We start from the raw sequence: 15,779 nt of genomic DNA, 5'->3' as shown, positions 1-15,779 counted from the left end.
GTAGGTTGCTCGCTGCTAAAAATGTCTGGCCCATCATTATTTTCTGGTTTTAAAATCCGGCCCAGTTGAATGTCCATCTACGTCCCAACCCTCACCTGTGGTCATGAGCTCTGGGTAGTGACCAAAACACTGACGTCACAGATACAAGCAGCTGAAATGAGTTTCCTCTGTAGGGTGTCTGGGCTCAGCCTTAGAGATAGGGGGAGGGGTCAGACATCTAGAGCCAAAAACGCCAAAAAAATAATCTAAACATTTGAAAAGAGATGCCGATGAGACAAAATAAAACTTCACTTATTGTTTCGTCACGGTTAAAGAAATAACCATCAAACACAACACTGAGAAGTCTTCAGTGTCCTCAACATCCATTCATTCATTCAGATGACTGTTGTTTGCTTTGTTAGTTTATTACACATTAATTGGTGCTATTTTTTTATTTTACATTTGGTTTAATTTTCTTCAGCTGCAGCAGAAACACAAAACCTCTAGTTCCAAGTTTTCTGAGTCCAAATCTGCCAAAGTACCTGCAGTTAGTAACTCGGTCAAAGCACAAGCTTTAAACAAAAAGGCCTCAACAGTCAAAGTGGGTTATCCGGCACGAGTGGCTGTTTTATTAAAAAAACAAGAAGTCAGCTACTGAAGCACCAGGAATATCACACAAAGACAGAATACATAAACCACCCTGATGAAACAGCTGCGCACTGTGTTTATGTTTTTTTTTACAGAAACCTGCTGAAAAACGGTGTGTAACGGAGTCAGGGCAGTTTTAACTGGAACACACAATATTAACTGATGTATTAAAAAATCCTCAGTACTGGATGTTAACAGAGTTGGTTCAATGTGCAGTTTATTTACACCTTTTTCATTTCAACGATTTTATTTCCTTGAATTTTTGCATCTGCTGTGAGCGGCAATTCAAATAACAGTCTTAGCGCTAAATCGTCATCCGCTCTGAAGCCGAGTGTGTTTGCCAGAAGTCGAGTTGTGATGAAGAACGTCTGCATCTGGTTGTTGAACTCGACCTCCAGGTGAGTGTTGGTCTTATTGGACATTTTCAGTCTCAGTATTTTAATCCTCCCCGTCTGGACAGGAGCACTTTGGACCTGGATGAAGACAGATCGATACTCAGAGTGAAGGTTTGGAGAGTTCAGAGGTGAGAGGAACGTCTGACTGTCAGTGTCTTCAACATTTATATTATGGGATGTTTGTTCATATTCTCTTTATTTTCTATTTGTTGAAAATGTTTTTGCATCGGCTGATTAGGATGAAGTTTAAGGGTGCTTTCAGACCTAGAGTGGTCTCCTTTGGTCTGAATCAGGGACTCATGTTTTTCCAAAGTTGTATTACTGCCTAGAGTTGGTTTGTGCAAGAGAAAAAAATAACTTCATTCACTGGGCCGACTGCCGGCAACTTTTAAGGTGGAACGTTAACTTGTAATGTTACTCAATGCATGAGTTGATGACGTGAATCCATCAGCACACCTTAAATTTCACTGTGACAACTTTGACCATCACTTTAGTTTTTATATGACACACACTTTTAGTAATGACTTTAAAAATATAGATTAATTTGGAGCGGATTATGTGAAGGTCATATATTCTAATCCTCACTTCCTGTGGGCTACAGCAACACTAAACCCCTGAGCTTGCCTGAGAAGGACTAAATGCACAAAGCTGCTATTTTTAAATATCCCATGGAGAGAGACTCTCACTGCAGCCTGTTCTATTTTGTTGTGAAAATGTGGGCGTGCAGCCTCGTTCTGTGGACGATAAACCAGGTGCAGACTTCCATCTGTGTCACCGCTGATGAGGAAATACAGCGAGTGCTGGACGGAGCAGTGAGTGACAACAACCCCGCCCACATTTAAGAGGGCTGTCTGAACACACCCAGGGTCTAGGTACCATGAAAGTAAAAACAAGGCTAAGTGTGACAAGTGTTAACAATGAACAACCAGCTGAGCTGAAAATAAAATCAAACGCAAGCAGATGTTCGCCTCAGTAGATCAGAGACGTCTCAGCAGCTACCTGGGAGGTTTTGGTGGATTCAGCAGGTTTCTCTGTTTTCTGTTTGGGCTTCACAACTCCAACATGATCTAAAAAACAAAACAAAAACAGTTGGGCATTTAGAGCCACAGTAACTGAAACAGGACAAAAACAATTCAGATGAATAACAACAAAACAAAGTGGTTAAAATAACATGATTATAGATAGAAATGTACATTAAATGACCATTATTATGCCTCAGTGTTTGATTTAAGTGCCTGTGTGTGTGTGTGTGTGTGTGTGTGTGTGTGTGTGTGTGTGTGTGTGTGGACCTACCAGCTGCAGGTTTTTGCTTCTTGGCCATTGATCCTGAGTCAGCTGCCAGTTTGCTCATAGTCACTAAAAGAAGACATTTTAACAGAGTTAAAGTCACATGAATCAAAGAGACGTTGTGTTATTGACGCTGAATAACACACGTGATGTCTGAACAGTTCTGTGTGTTTAACAGTCACAAGTCTAAATGTGAAACTTTGTAACTGATGATATCAAATATACAGCAAACCTGTTTGTTAACCGAGAAACAAAAAAGGTAAACACAGAAACTGAAAATTGTTCTCTGAACACAGCAGACAAACAGGCTCAGACGATTCTGAAGAAGTCAAACGTCCACACTGTCACACAGTCATAGTATGTCTTCAGTGGTTCAGTGTGTGTGTGTGTGTGTGTGTGTGTGTGTGTGTGTGTGTGTCGACCTACCAGCTGCAGGTTTTTGCTTCTTGGCCACTGATCCTAAGTCAGCTGCAAGTTTGCTCATAGTCACTAAAAAAAGACATTTTAACAAAGTTAAAGTCACATGAATCAAAGAGACATTGTCCTAAAAAGTCTTGGAATGACCCGAGAAACGTGACAAAGAGCTCAAGGCGTCAACCTGACCTCCGAATTTCCCAGATCCAATCTGACTGAGCATGTGTGGGACGTGCTGGTACCCCACCTCAAAGCCCAAAAGACTCAAAGGATCTGTTGCCAACGCCGTGGTGCCAGACACCACAGGACACCCCCAGAGGTCCTGAGTCTATGTCTCAACATGTCAGAGCCAAGTCTGATCCAAGGCGACCTCACTGTGGATCAGGGAAAATGGTAAATGGACTGCACTTGTATAGGGCTTTTAACGTCTTCCGACTACTCAAAGCTCTTTTGCACTATGAGTCACATTCACACACTGGTGGCCGAGGATATCATTCATGGTGCCACATGCAACTCAATAACCATTCACACACTGATGTGACAACCATCAGGAGCAAATAGAGGTTACATGTCTTGCCCAAGGATACTTCGACATGCGGACTGGAGGAGCCAGAAAAAACTTGTCCCACAGATGCTCGATCAGATTGGATCTGTGTGTGTGTGTGTGTGTGTGTGTGTGTGTGTGTGTGTGGACCTACCAGCTGCAGGTTTTTGCTTCTTGGACACTGATCCTAACGCACTCACACTCGAGCTTATCGTCTCTGAAAAACATCATCTGAGCCTGTTTGTCTGCTGTGTTCAAATGTCCACACTGTCACACAGTCATAGTATGTCTTCAGTGGTTCAGTGCGTGTGTGTGTGTGTGTGTGTGTGGACCTACCAGCTGCAGGTTTTCGCTTCTTGGCCACTGATCCTGAGTCAGCTGCAGGTTTGCTCATAGTCACTAAAAAAAGACATTTTAACAAAGTTAAAGTCACACGCTGCGGGAAACCATTAGTTCAACTGATCCACTGACAATTGAGAGTTGAGTGATAAAAGTTGTCTATGTCTATGAATGACTGCTGTATTTGTTTGTGCTTTTATTTATTGAACTGGGAGCTGTAAACTGAATTGCCCACACAGGATACATAAAGTTTTCTGAACTGAACTGAACAAATCAAAGAGATGTTGTGTTAAAAAGTCTTTTTTATTGACACTGAATAACACACTGTCTGAACAGTTCTGTGTGTTTTAACAGTCACAAGTCTAAATGTGAAACTTTGTCACTGATGATATCAAATATACAGCAAACCTGTTCAGTAATTAACTGAGGAACGTGACAAAGAGCTCAAGGCATCAAACTGCCCTCCGAATTCCCAAATTCCCCAGATCCAATCTAACTGAGCATCTGTGGGTACATATGTGTGTGTGTATGTGTGTGTGTGTGTGTGTGTGTGTGCCTACCAGCTGCAGGTTTTTGCTTCTTGGCCACCAATCCTGACGCACTCTCATTTTTGGTTGTCGTCTCTGAAAAACATTTTAAAAGGTGAAACACAGAAACTGAAAACAATTCTCCGACCTCTTCAGAATCGTCTCAGGCTGTTAGTCTGGAGTTTGTAAAGTGTAAATAGAGCCATCTGCTGGGCTTTTATTGTGAAGTTTAAGCAGAGTTTATTCTGTGCAGATATCACAGATGTCTGGGAGGAGACCCTCGGTGAGAACACATTATCTCAACAGGTGGAGTCTGAACCTGGATTTGATTCACTTTTCTGGTTAGTTTCTGTCTTTGTTTTGTGCTGCGACTTCTCCTTGTTCTTCCACTTGGAATAAATTATGCTGTTTAAATAAGGTTTTGCTTGCTCCATCGTCTGAACTCACTTTTTTCTTTCTGACGTTGTTTCTTCAGTTTCTCCACGAAGGGGCGCAGGTGCTCCTGGACAGCAGCGTCATTCCTGGGTAACTGCTTCATCTCTTTGTCTATGACACTGATGGACCCCTCTGTCCCGTAGTACTGGATGATTATGTACGGGATCTCTTCTCTGGTCTTGTCCATCTTCACACCTTGAGGGATTTTGCCCAGGTTGAACATCAACTTCCTGAACTGCGGCTCGGTCAGCTCCTCCAGGATGGAAGTCAGAGCTGTTTTCCACTTTGTCTCAAAAATCTTCAGCGACATCTGAAACACAGAGAGACCAAAGAACAAGAGAAAGTTTCCACATTAAAAACAGAAAATACTTGAGAGTATTGTTGCTGATCAATTGACTGCCCATCTTTCTGCTAATAATCTCTTTGACAATTTTCAATCCGGCTTCCGCTCCTGTCATTCTACTGAAACTGCCCTGACTAGAGTTGTCACTGACCTGCTGATCACTGCAGACTCTGGATCAGCTTCCTTACTTTTAATTCTTGATTTGAGTGCGGCTTTCGATACCGTAGATCACTGTGTGATTTTACATCGGTTAGAGCATTGCGTTGGTGTACATGGGCTGGCACTCTCATGGTTCCAGTCTTATTTATCTAGCAGATCCCAATGCGGTAGTTTTAATAATTCTTTTTCTGAATGTTCTACTGTCATCTCTGGTGTGCCCCAGGGTTCTGTCCTTGGCCCTCTGTTGTTTTGTATTTACATGCTCCCTCTGGGCAAGATCTTTTCAGAATATGGCATTAAGTTCCATTGCTATGCGGATGATACGCAGCTACACATGCCGCTGCAGCCAAATGACCCCTCCCAAATCCAAAATTTAGAGGCATGTGTATCCCAAATCAAACTTTGGATGTGTCACAACTTCCTTATGCTTAATGCTGCAAAGACTGACTTGTTAGTGAATGAGCCTAATAACTATAAGCATTTGTCTGAGGATCTATGTCTTAATATCAATGGATGTATGATCACTGAGAGCTCACGCATTAAAAACTTAGGAGTTATTTTTGATTCGACTCTGACTTTTCAGCCTCATATCAAGGAAATCACTAAGACAGCATTTTTTCATCTGCGTAACATAGCCAAAATCCGCCCTGTTTTATCTTTCCGAAATGCTGAGATTGTTGTTCATGCTCTTGTGTCCTCTAGACTGGATTATTGCAATGCTCTTTTCTCTGGCCTCCCTAGCTGTGCTATCAGAAGTCTTCAGCTTGTGCAGAATTCAGCCGCCAGACTTTTGACAAGAACCAGTAGATATAGCCACATAACTCCTGTCCTGGCTTCACTGGCTGCCTGTTCAGGCTAGAGCTGATTTTAAAGTTCTTCTTTTAATTTATAAGGCCTTAAATGGACTTGCACCATTGTATTTAACTGAACTACTTACACCCTACCTTCCACCACGTCCTCTTCGCTCTCTTAATTCGCACCTACTTGTCACTAGGACTCCTCTAGACCTCTGACGGTGTGCTGTGGTATCTGGCACCAAGACGTTAGCAACAGATCCTTTAAGTCCTGTAAGTTGCGAGGTGGGGTCTCCATGGATCGGACTTGTTTGTCCACCACATCCAACAAGTGCACGATTGGATTGAGATCTGGGGAATTTGGAGGCCAAGGCAAAACCTCAGACTCATTGTTGTGTCCCTCAGACTATTCCTGAACCATTTTGCTTTGTGGCAGGACGCATTATCCTGCTGAGAGACGCCACTGCCATCAGGGAATACCATTTCCATGAAAGGGTGTACATGCTCTGCAACAATGCTTAGGTAGATGGTACGTGTCAAAAGTCACATCCACATGGATGGCAGGACCCAAGATTTCCCAGCAGAGCATTGCCCAAAGCATCACACTGCCTCCGCCGGCTTGCCTTCTTCCCACAGTGCATCCTGGTGCCATGTGCTCCCCAGATAAGCGACGCACACGCACCCGGCCACTGTGATGTAAAAGAAAACGTGATTCATCAGACCAGGCCACCTTCCTCCATTGCTCTGTGGTCCAGTTCTGATGCTCACGTGCCCATTGTTGGCGCTTTTGGCGGTGGGCAGGGGTCAGCATGTGCACCCTGACTGGTCTGCGGCTTTGCAGCCCCATACGCAACAAACTGCAATGCACTGTGTATTCTGACACCTTTCTATCAGAACCAGCATTCACTTCTTCAGCAACTTGAGCTACAGGAGCTTGTCTGTTGGATCGGACCACACGGGCCAGCCTTCGCTCCCCACGTGCATCAATGAGCCTTGTCCGCCCATGACTCTGTCGCCGGTTCACCACTGTTCCTTCCTAGGACCACTTTTGATAGATACTGACCACTGCAGACCGAGAACATCCCACAAGAACTGCAGTTTTGGAGATAGTCTGACCCAGTCATCTAGCCATCACAATTTGGCCCTTGTCAAAACGCGCTCAGATCCTTATGGTTGCCCATTTTTCCTGCTTCTAACACATCAACTTTGAGGACAAAATGTTGACTTGCTGCCTGATATATCCCACCCACTAACAGGTGCCATGGTGAGGAGATAATCAGTGTTATTCACTTCACCTGTCAGTGGTCATAATATTGTGCCTGATCGGTGTATATCATGTATTCATATTTACACCTCAAAGAGAACTCTGTTTTTCATTTGTTCCTGTGGAGGGACACATCCGACAGCCTGACAGCATAACATCTGTTAAATCTCGCTGGTTTATGTAACACTGACTGTACCCTCTGCCCCTAACTGTTGTTATTTATCACTGTTTGTGTGTGTGTGTGTGTGTGTGTGTGTGTGTGTGTGTGTGTGTGTGCCCACTTGTGCCCATCTTTGTTCTGTTTGACCTTGGGTGTTTTGAAAGGTCTTCGTCTTCGTCTTCCTCCGCTTATCCGGGTCCGGGTCGCGGGGGCAGCAGCCTCAGCAAAGAAGCCCAGACAGTCCTCTCCCCAGCCACTTCCATCAGCTCTTCCAAGGGAACCCCGAGGCGTTCCCAGGCCAGCCAGGCAATGTAATCCTTCCAGCGTGTCCTGGGGCAGCCCCGAGGTCTCCTCCCAGTTGGACATGCCCGAAACACCTCCCAAGAGAGGCGTCCAGGAGGCACCTTTATCAGATGCCTGAACCACCTCAACTGGCTCCTCTCGATGTGGAGGAGCAGCGGCTCTACTCGAGTCCCTCCCGGATGTCCGAGCTCCTCACTCTATCTCTAAGGCTGAGCCCAGCCACCCTGCGGCCGCTTGCACTAGCAATCTCGTTCTTTTGGTCACTAAGGTGCCTTTCAAATTAAATGTATTTTTTTTAATTATTTAAACTGAAGTTCAATACAGACCAGACAGAACAAACATTATCTACTAACTGTAAATCTTATTTCTGACATTTCTTCTCACTTCACCACTTTAATGTTACTGCTAACTGAATATTGAACATGTATACCAATTTACACACATGCACGAGGAGGTGGAGGAGACAGTGACAGCATTCTGAGTTTTGCAAGCAGCAGCTGTGCTCCGAAAAGCAGATTCTGTACGGACCTGCTGATAACATGTTCAATCACTACAGGCAGTGGTGGAATGTAACTAAGTACACATCAGCGTATGCATCAGCCATGTTGAGTCCAAACCTTTAAACCTTCAACAACATCATTATCTTCACAGGGAAAAGTAACCGATCATGTTACTGGCTGACACAGGAAATGAAGGTATGAATACTCGACATCTTTTCTTTGTTCCACCCTCCAGTTTGATGCAGTATGTGTAATGGTGTGTTTAAGGATCTGATCTGACAGAAGATTAACCGTTTAAGAGATAAAAGTTTCTGGTTCATACTCACTTTCTCCTTTTCTTCACAACAGACAGTTTTATTCTGTAAATCAACAGCAGGTGTCAGAGAGAGTTGCTCTCAGTGGAACAGTGTCACAACTTGTTTGTGGCAGATACCAACTTCAGTCAGGTTTTGCTACCACCGCTGCCGCTGCCGCCACCACCGCCACCACCGCCATTGCCCTGCTTGTCTGGAAGAAATGATCAGATATACCTGGATTTGTTTTTTAATCATTTAATCACCATTTTATTTTTGCCAACCTTGACAATTAATCCTCCCCAACAATCAGCTTTAACCACTGTTTCCCCTCCAGTGATCGATGGTTTAGCCCACATGTAGAGAACAGAGCGGGAAACAAAGCGAGTGCGTACTTTCAGTTTGTTCAAAAACTAAATACCACAGAGTGTTTTGTGGTCTGAGTTGTTACAAAGCGAGCTGATGACTTGTTCCAGCGAGAGCAGCGATAGTCAGTTGTTCAGCCTCAGTTTGTGGCTGAAGAAGGATTCAGACACTTTACTTCTGTAAATGCAGTTTTACTGTACTATAAAACAAATACTGTGCTACAAGTGGAAGTACTGCTTTTTAAATTTTAATTAGGCATAAAAGCATTAGCAATTAAAATGTATTTAAAGTACCAAGAGTAAAAGTACTTTTGATGCAGAATGGCTCCAGTTCACATCCTTAAAGGAGCCACAGAGTGTGGCCGACTGTATGTCTTATTATTATTGCATTATTAACTGAGGAGCTCATTCAGGACACACACAAACCACACAGCTCTGAAATGGTGCATTTATTCAGCTGATGTTTGAATCCAAAACCACTCAGAATAAGTTCATTCAACATGTGGACACAATCTCTAAATCAACTTCAGTCAACATGTTGCCCAACTGCACGAGCTACATTCAGAAACAAAAAGAGATAAAGAGGTTTATTATTTTGTTGTTAAAATAATTAGATGTAACATAAAGTGATGAACACACTCTTAATTCTAAGATAAACACTGCAGAACAATGACACTCTCTGACATACTGTATATTTCATAATAATAATAATATTTGTAGATTAATCAGCATCGCTCTGGCTCCCTCGTCAAAAAGCAAACGGGATTTTTCCATTGGATTTTTGCAGAAAAATAAAATCAATGGAAAACAAACACTGATACGCACACATTTTGTTCAGCAGGACAATCTTCACTATTGAACGCCACTTTTAGGATTATTGAAACCTAAATCTGTTAGCAGCTAGTTAACGTTAGCTGTTAGCAGCTAGTTAACGTTAGCTGTTAGCAGCTAGTTAACGTTAGCTGTTAGGTGTTAAGCCGGATTTATGTGAGCATTTATACCTGTGCGGTGGTGTGTCTGTGTCACTCTGCAGTTACACCTCCAAAACACTAGTCGACAGTGGAGGTTTCTGTGAAGTGCTGTAAAGTTTAGTTGATTCATGGGGCGCTGGTGGCTTAGTGGTAGAGCAGGCGCCCCATGCACAAAGCTGTTGCCGCAGTGGCCTGGGTTCAACTCCAGCCTGTGGCCCTTTGCTGCATGTCACTCCCTCTCTCTCCCCCCTTCACACTTGTCTGTCCTATACATTAAAGGCTAAAAAGCCCCCCAAAAATATCTTTAAAAAAAAAAAAAAAGTTTAGTTGATNACAAATACAACATGCTAACGTTATTAGCACAAGCCTATGGCATTTTACATTGTATAAATTAGCCTAGCAGCTAACAGAGATTTCCTCCACTCATATTTCAGCCAGGATAAATCACACACAGTGTGTGGAGGCTACAGGGACAGCTGTCTGCTCTGTTTTACAGAGACATGGCTCAAAGATACCATTGATGATGCATCATTCCAGGTCGCAGGCTTTGGTGATTCCGTAAGAACTGATCGTGATTCAGAGGTGACGGGGAAAAAAGTGGGTGGAGGTGTATGCATTTATGTGAATGAAAGATGGTGCAAAAACTATACACTTAGGGAGTCCTACTGCTCTGAGGACATTGAGCTCCTGTCCCTATCATTCAGACCACATTATCTCCCTAGGGAATTTGGACAGATATTTGTCACGCTGGTCTATATTCATCCAAGGGCGAATGCCCGAGTTGCTGCAGACACCATATATGACACTGTGTGCAGGTTGGAGAATACTGCTCCTGACGCTCCAAAACTCATACTGGGGGACTTCAACGGCTGCACTATAAAACATGTTCTGCCCCACTTTCATCAGTACATCCATTGTCCTACGAGAGGAGAGCGAACACTTGACCTAATGTTTCGGTAATATAAAGGAGGCATACAGGGGGTATCCGAAACCACCATTAGGAGACTCAGATCACAACGCTGTACACTTGGTCCCCCTCTACAAACAGCAGCTTAAAACCAGCAAGCCTGAGCTGAGAACTATCCAGATATGGAATAATGACTCAGTGGACTGCCTGAGGGGATGCTTTGACTGTACAACATGGGACACTTTCATTGACAATAACACTAATTTGGATAAAGTCAATATGGTGGTAACAGATTATATGCTTTTTTGTGTGGACAGTACAATACCAACTAAATGTATTAAAATATTTCCAAATGATAAACCGTGGATAAATGGGGAGTTAAAAGTAGCACTGAAGAAGAAGAAACAAGCCTTTCAGCGGGGGGAGAGTAGACAGGTTAAAGTCATGCAAAAAGAAATCAGGCAGATTGTCATTAAGTGTAAAAATAAATACAAACAGAAAATAGAAAGGAAGATGAGGGAGAACAATTTAAGACAGGCGTGGCAGGGAGTTTACACAATGATAAGACAGGAAAAGAAGGGAACATCACTGATAGGTAGTCATGGGGATGATCTGATTTTTGCAAATGAATTAAACAGGTTCTATGGCAGGTTTGATACATCAGATTTCAACAACGAGGGCAAACCGGTTGAGGCAACATCTCGAGCCTGGCCAACAAGTTATTATTACAACAGAAGAAGTCTGTCAAACCTTCAAGAGGATTAATCCGAAAAAAAGCAGCAGGTCCTGACAGGTTAACTGGAAAGGTACTGAAGGAGTGTAGGGAGGAACTTAGTTTTGTGTATAGTGATCTGTTTAAAATCTCACTGGAGACGCACTGTGTCCCTAGCGCCTGGAAATCCTCACTAATAGTGCCTGTTCCGAAAATATCTAAACCACAGACTTTAAATGATTATCGTCCAGTAGCCTTAACCTCTGTTGTTGTTAAATGTCTGGAGAGAATTGTTTTAAATCACTTGCTCAGTGACGTGCAAAGTAAACTCGATCCATTGCAATTTGCATATACCAGGGGGAGAGGCACAGATGACGCTCTGCTTTATGTTTCATAAAATTTACTGTCATCTTGATCAATCAAAACGATATGTCCGCGCGATGTTCATGGACTTCTCGTCTGCGTTCAATACGATTAAGCCACATACTTTAATGGAAAGACTGTCCCAGCTATAGAGGTTAACAGCAATATTATTAAATGGGTTGAGTCTTTTCTCACTGACAGGTCGCAGTGCGTGAGAGTGAACAGCGCAGTGTCCTCCCCTATTAGGACCAACACAGGGGCTCCTCAGGGGAGCGTCATCTCTCCTGTGCTGTTTACTCTTTATACTAACGAATGTCGAGCCAATTCATCTGACGTTTTTAATGTAAAATTTGCCGACGATACAGTTATCATTGGTTTGATTACGGAGGATGAAATTAGATATCGTGATTGTGTGGATGAGTTTGTTAACTGGTGTTGTGCAAGTTTTCTTCAGCTGAACACCAAGAAAACAAAGGAAATGATTTTTGATTTTAGGGTGGATAAAATAACACACCAACATTTAGCTATTGACAACGATTGTATTGAAACTGTAAATGAATATAAATATTTGGGCATGGTCACTGATAACAAACTGACGTGGAACTCAAACACAAATGCTATTTATAGTAAAGGACTGCAACGACTATACTTTATGCAGAAGCTTAGACAGTTTGGTGTTGACAAACATATTATGCTTCTGTTCTATTGTTCCTTTCTAGAGAGTATTTTGACTTTTTGTTTTATTTTCCTTTCTAGAGAGTATTTTGACTTTTTGTTTTATTGCCTGGTTTTCTTCACTCTCAGTTGTGAATAAGAACAAACTTAATAAGATTGTCAACATGTCCAGCAAGATTGCGGGTCAGAAGCAGCGCAGCATGACAGAGCTTTGAGAGTCCCGGGTAGCGGGAAAGGGACGGGCAATCCTCGCTGATGTATTACATCCTCTGCATGGCGAGTATGAATTATCACCATCAGGACAGAGGTACAGAGTGCCGCCTCTTAAGACTTCCCGTGCCCAGAGGTCCTTTATACCTTTTAGCATAACTCTGTTAAACAGAATGGGTGAACCTGCGTGATGCTATGTGGGCACTTTGGTTGTTTTGTTTGTTGTATTGTTTGATGGACGTTTAAATTGTCTTTATTGTAATGTCCAATGTTATGAATTGTCTGAGGGTTTTGTCTGCAGTGCCAAGTGTTTGTGTTGTGGTGTCTTCATTGTAATGTTTTATGTTTCTTTTTCTGTTTTTCTGATGGCCACAGACACAAGAAAAATTTCCGAAAGGACAATAAACAATATATCTATCTACTGTCTTCACAATTTATTGTTTCTTATCTGTGAAATTAAAGTAAATCAAAGCTTTGTTTCCACTGAGGGAAATGGTTTCAGCTTACAGAGACAGACAGGAGGTCTGCGTCACTGTGACGTGTAGGTACATTAATGGGGAGGTGCACGTCAGGCTATAGTTTAGGGTACGGCATAGACTCTACGTCAACTCAGAGCCTGCACTGTAGGTACGGCGCTGATTGACGCAGAAGTATAAATCCTGCTGCAGCTGTGAAAGTGAAAGTCTCTTCAGACTTGTGGTGACCACAGACCTTATTTCAGACATCTAACCCAAAACCCTCTGACTTTGAGACGAGGGAACGGGAGTGGTGACATTTTAACTCATTTCTGGGTTTTCGGACTCGTTCCTGGCGAACTTAATTTTGTTATGCTCAAGAAGTTAATGATAAGCAGACAGTGTTAGCTAGCTAGCACTGTAGCTGGTTGAAAAGTTGTGCACATTAAATTATATTACACAGATATTAACCAAAGAAAACAAGACACATTGATGCTTGAGAAACGTTTTAATCTTTCCTCAAGACGATGAATTATTTTCCAACATGTTGCTGTCAGCTGAACACACACTCCTCTACTGAACGTCCAGCCTAAATATTGAGATTACGATCAGACCAAACTATTTTCCTACACGTTGTGTTAACAGACCAGTCCTGCTCTCTCCAATATGGCAGCGCCATTAATGCATTGCTGCAACAGGCTGATACAGTCAATGTTAATAATAATAATAATAATAATAATACATTTTATTCATAATGCCCTTTTCATCAAAAGATCTCAAAGTGCTACAGGTTAAAAACAAAGAAAGGGGACTTCCGGTTGAGCGGCCATGGAGGCAACACGCTAATCCCGCAGCTCCTTCAAGCTAATTTCTAAAGCCCCAGTTACTTGGTCAGATAACACTGTAAATTGGTATAATTAGTTGTAGGGGCATATAACATGCCTAGGATACAGCAGAAAAAGCCGGGACAAGGTAGAGACTCGAGACAATACCCCATGACCGACAAGTCTCTCGAAGAAGAAACTAGCGCTAGCATTAGCACTAGCCAGCTTGCTACAGAGGGACTAAGCGAGAAAGAAAACATGGCAAACTTGGACGTGATTCTCCAAGAATTGAGAGAGTTTCGCAAAGAGAACGGAGACACGTTGAAGGACATTAAGGAAGAGATTAACAAGACTAACAACAGGATTGACGAGGCAGAAGTGCGAGTACAAGGAGTGGAGGGAGTGATACTGGAGATGCTTAAACGACAGACTCACCTGGAGGCAAGGTTAACCGATCAGGAGGGCCGAGCCAGAAGGGACAATATTAGGATCCACGGTGTCTGCGAAGGGGCTGAAGATAACACAACCTCTGTGATTTCCTTTGTCGAAACGCTACTGAAAGAAAACCTGGACCTTCCGCCCTCCACAGACCTGCGCATCGAAAGGGCACACCGGGCTCTGGGTCCCCGACCTCCATATGACGCACCGCCGAGATCGATTGTGGTCAAGTTTGCTAGCCACCGCTCCAAAGAGGACATCGTGAAGACAGCCTGGCAGAAACGTGGGTTTATTTACAAAGAGAAAAGAGTGAATATAGATCACGACTATGCTCCGGAGGTGTTGAAAAAACGCAAGGATTACGCAGAGGCAAAACGGGTGCTGAAGGAGAAAAAAATAAAATTCCAGACGCCATTCCCAGCCAGACTGAGAGTAGGCTATTTTTTCAAGACGAAACTAAACCAGACTGAGAGTAGGCTATTTTTTCAAGACGAAACTAAACTCTACAACTCGGCCGAGGAGGCAACCGTGGATATGGCAGCAAAGGGACTACCTGTGAAAGTGTTCAAGCCGCCGGAGAGCTGGGAGGAGAAAATCAAGCGCCTAACGTGGCACACGTCTCTCCGGGGAAAAGACGCTGAGACAGCCGCAGCGCACATGGGTTATAAGGAGAAGCTGGACGCTTTCAGGAGAAAGTAACTGACTTTGTCTCTGCAGCAGGAGCAGAAGAAAGTGACTTTGCCATCTAGAGTAAATTCTTGTGGATGAAAGAGACTGGGTCCGAGCAGGTTAACGATTTTGACTGTCAAAAACATTATTTTGTTGATTGTTTTTTTCCAAACGTATCTGAGAAAGTCGGGTTATAATTTGCTTACGTTTCCTCTGAATATTGGACTCTGTCTCCTAGGTATGCATACTGATTTAAATAATCTATTATGGGGGCAATAGTTATTATGCCGTGCCTCTCATTTTCTCTTTTTGAGGGCCCTCTACCCCTTATGGGAGAGGAAGGAAATCCCTCAGAGCCGTCGGGACATCACAGTCACAACAGGGTCATAAAAAAGACCCCATCTCAGGGAGTCATTTCAGTGTTGTATATGTTTTTATTTTCAACAGTATGTTCGAAGCTCCAAAGTTTCAGTTCATGTTGGAGCTATGTGTTTTGTTTGTGTAGCATTTGGGGTAAGGTTACTTCAGAGACAGGCTGACAATACCAAAAAAGTACAATGAATACAGACCTAATTAAAGTAGTGTCATATAACGTAAATGGCATTCTCAATCCTATCAAGAGGAGTAAAATTTTGAATAAACTGAAAAGGGACAAGGTGGGAATCATGTTCCTACAGGAGACACATCTCTCTGAACCAGACCGCGCAAAACTGAAGAGAAGGGGATTTAATAAGGTCTTTTCAGCCTCTTACAAATTCGGCGCAAGACGGGGGGTTTCAGTACTGATATCAGAAAGATTTATTTTT

General features: G+C 43.0%; 1 protein-coding gene across 10 annotated transcripts; it reads right to left on the bottom strand.

Moving 5' to 3' along the window:
• Positions 1-399: 399 nt before the first annotated feature.
• On the bottom strand, positions 400-14,722 carry LOC126388283 (uncharacterized). Of its 10 annotated transcripts, none has more exons than XM_050041312.1 (9): positions 7,436-7,965; positions 4,581-4,878; positions 4,167-4,229; positions 3,604-3,666; positions 3,422-3,484; positions 2,736-2,798; positions 2,316-2,378; positions 2,022-2,089; positions 419-1,100 (listed from the first exon to the last, which is right to left on the bottom strand). In XM_050041312.1, exons 1-9 carry the CDS (start codon positions 7,652-7,654, stop codon positions 849-851), a joined length of 1,152 nt encoding a protein of 383 aa, XP_049897269.1. In that variant the 5' UTR covers positions 7,655-7,965; the 3' UTR covers positions 419-848. The 10 variants fall into 10 exon arrangements, with proteins under 10 accessions (XP_049897276.1, XP_049897277.1, XP_049897272.1 ...); XM_050041322.1 differs by lacking the exon at positions 7,436-7,965 and adding an exon at positions 14,302-14,722 and having other exon boundaries at positions 428-1,100; XM_050041321.1 differs by lacking the exon at positions 7,436-7,965 and adding an exon at positions 8,418-8,557 and having other exon boundaries at positions 429-1,100.
• Between the last annotated feature and the right edge of the window lie 1,057 nt (positions 14,723-15,779).

Source organism: Epinephelus moara, chromosome 3 (genome assembly GCF_006386435.1).
Source record: "Epinephelus moara isolate mb chromosome 3, YSFRI_EMoa_1.0, whole genome shotgun sequence".
NCBI lineage: Eukaryota > Metazoa > Chordata > Actinopteri > Perciformes > Serranidae > Epinephelus > Epinephelus moara.
This window is presented reverse-complemented; position numbering and strand designations above follow the sequence as displayed.

Bases quoted from the DNA above. Each gene is read 5' to 3' on its own strand.
- LOC126388283 (XM_050041312.1), bottom strand. From the start codon at position 7,654: ATGTCCAACTGGGAGGAGACCTCGGGGCTGCCCCAGGACACGCTGGAA. The intron at 2,799-3,421 runs GTAGGTCCACAC...GTCTTTTTTTAG, and splicing joins GAAGCAAAAACCTGCAGCTG to TGACTATGAGCAAACTTGCA. The intron at 1,101-2,021 runs GTAGCTGCTGAG...GTCTTCATCCAG, and splicing joins AATCCACCAAAACCTCCCAG to GTCCAAAGTGCTCCTGTCCA.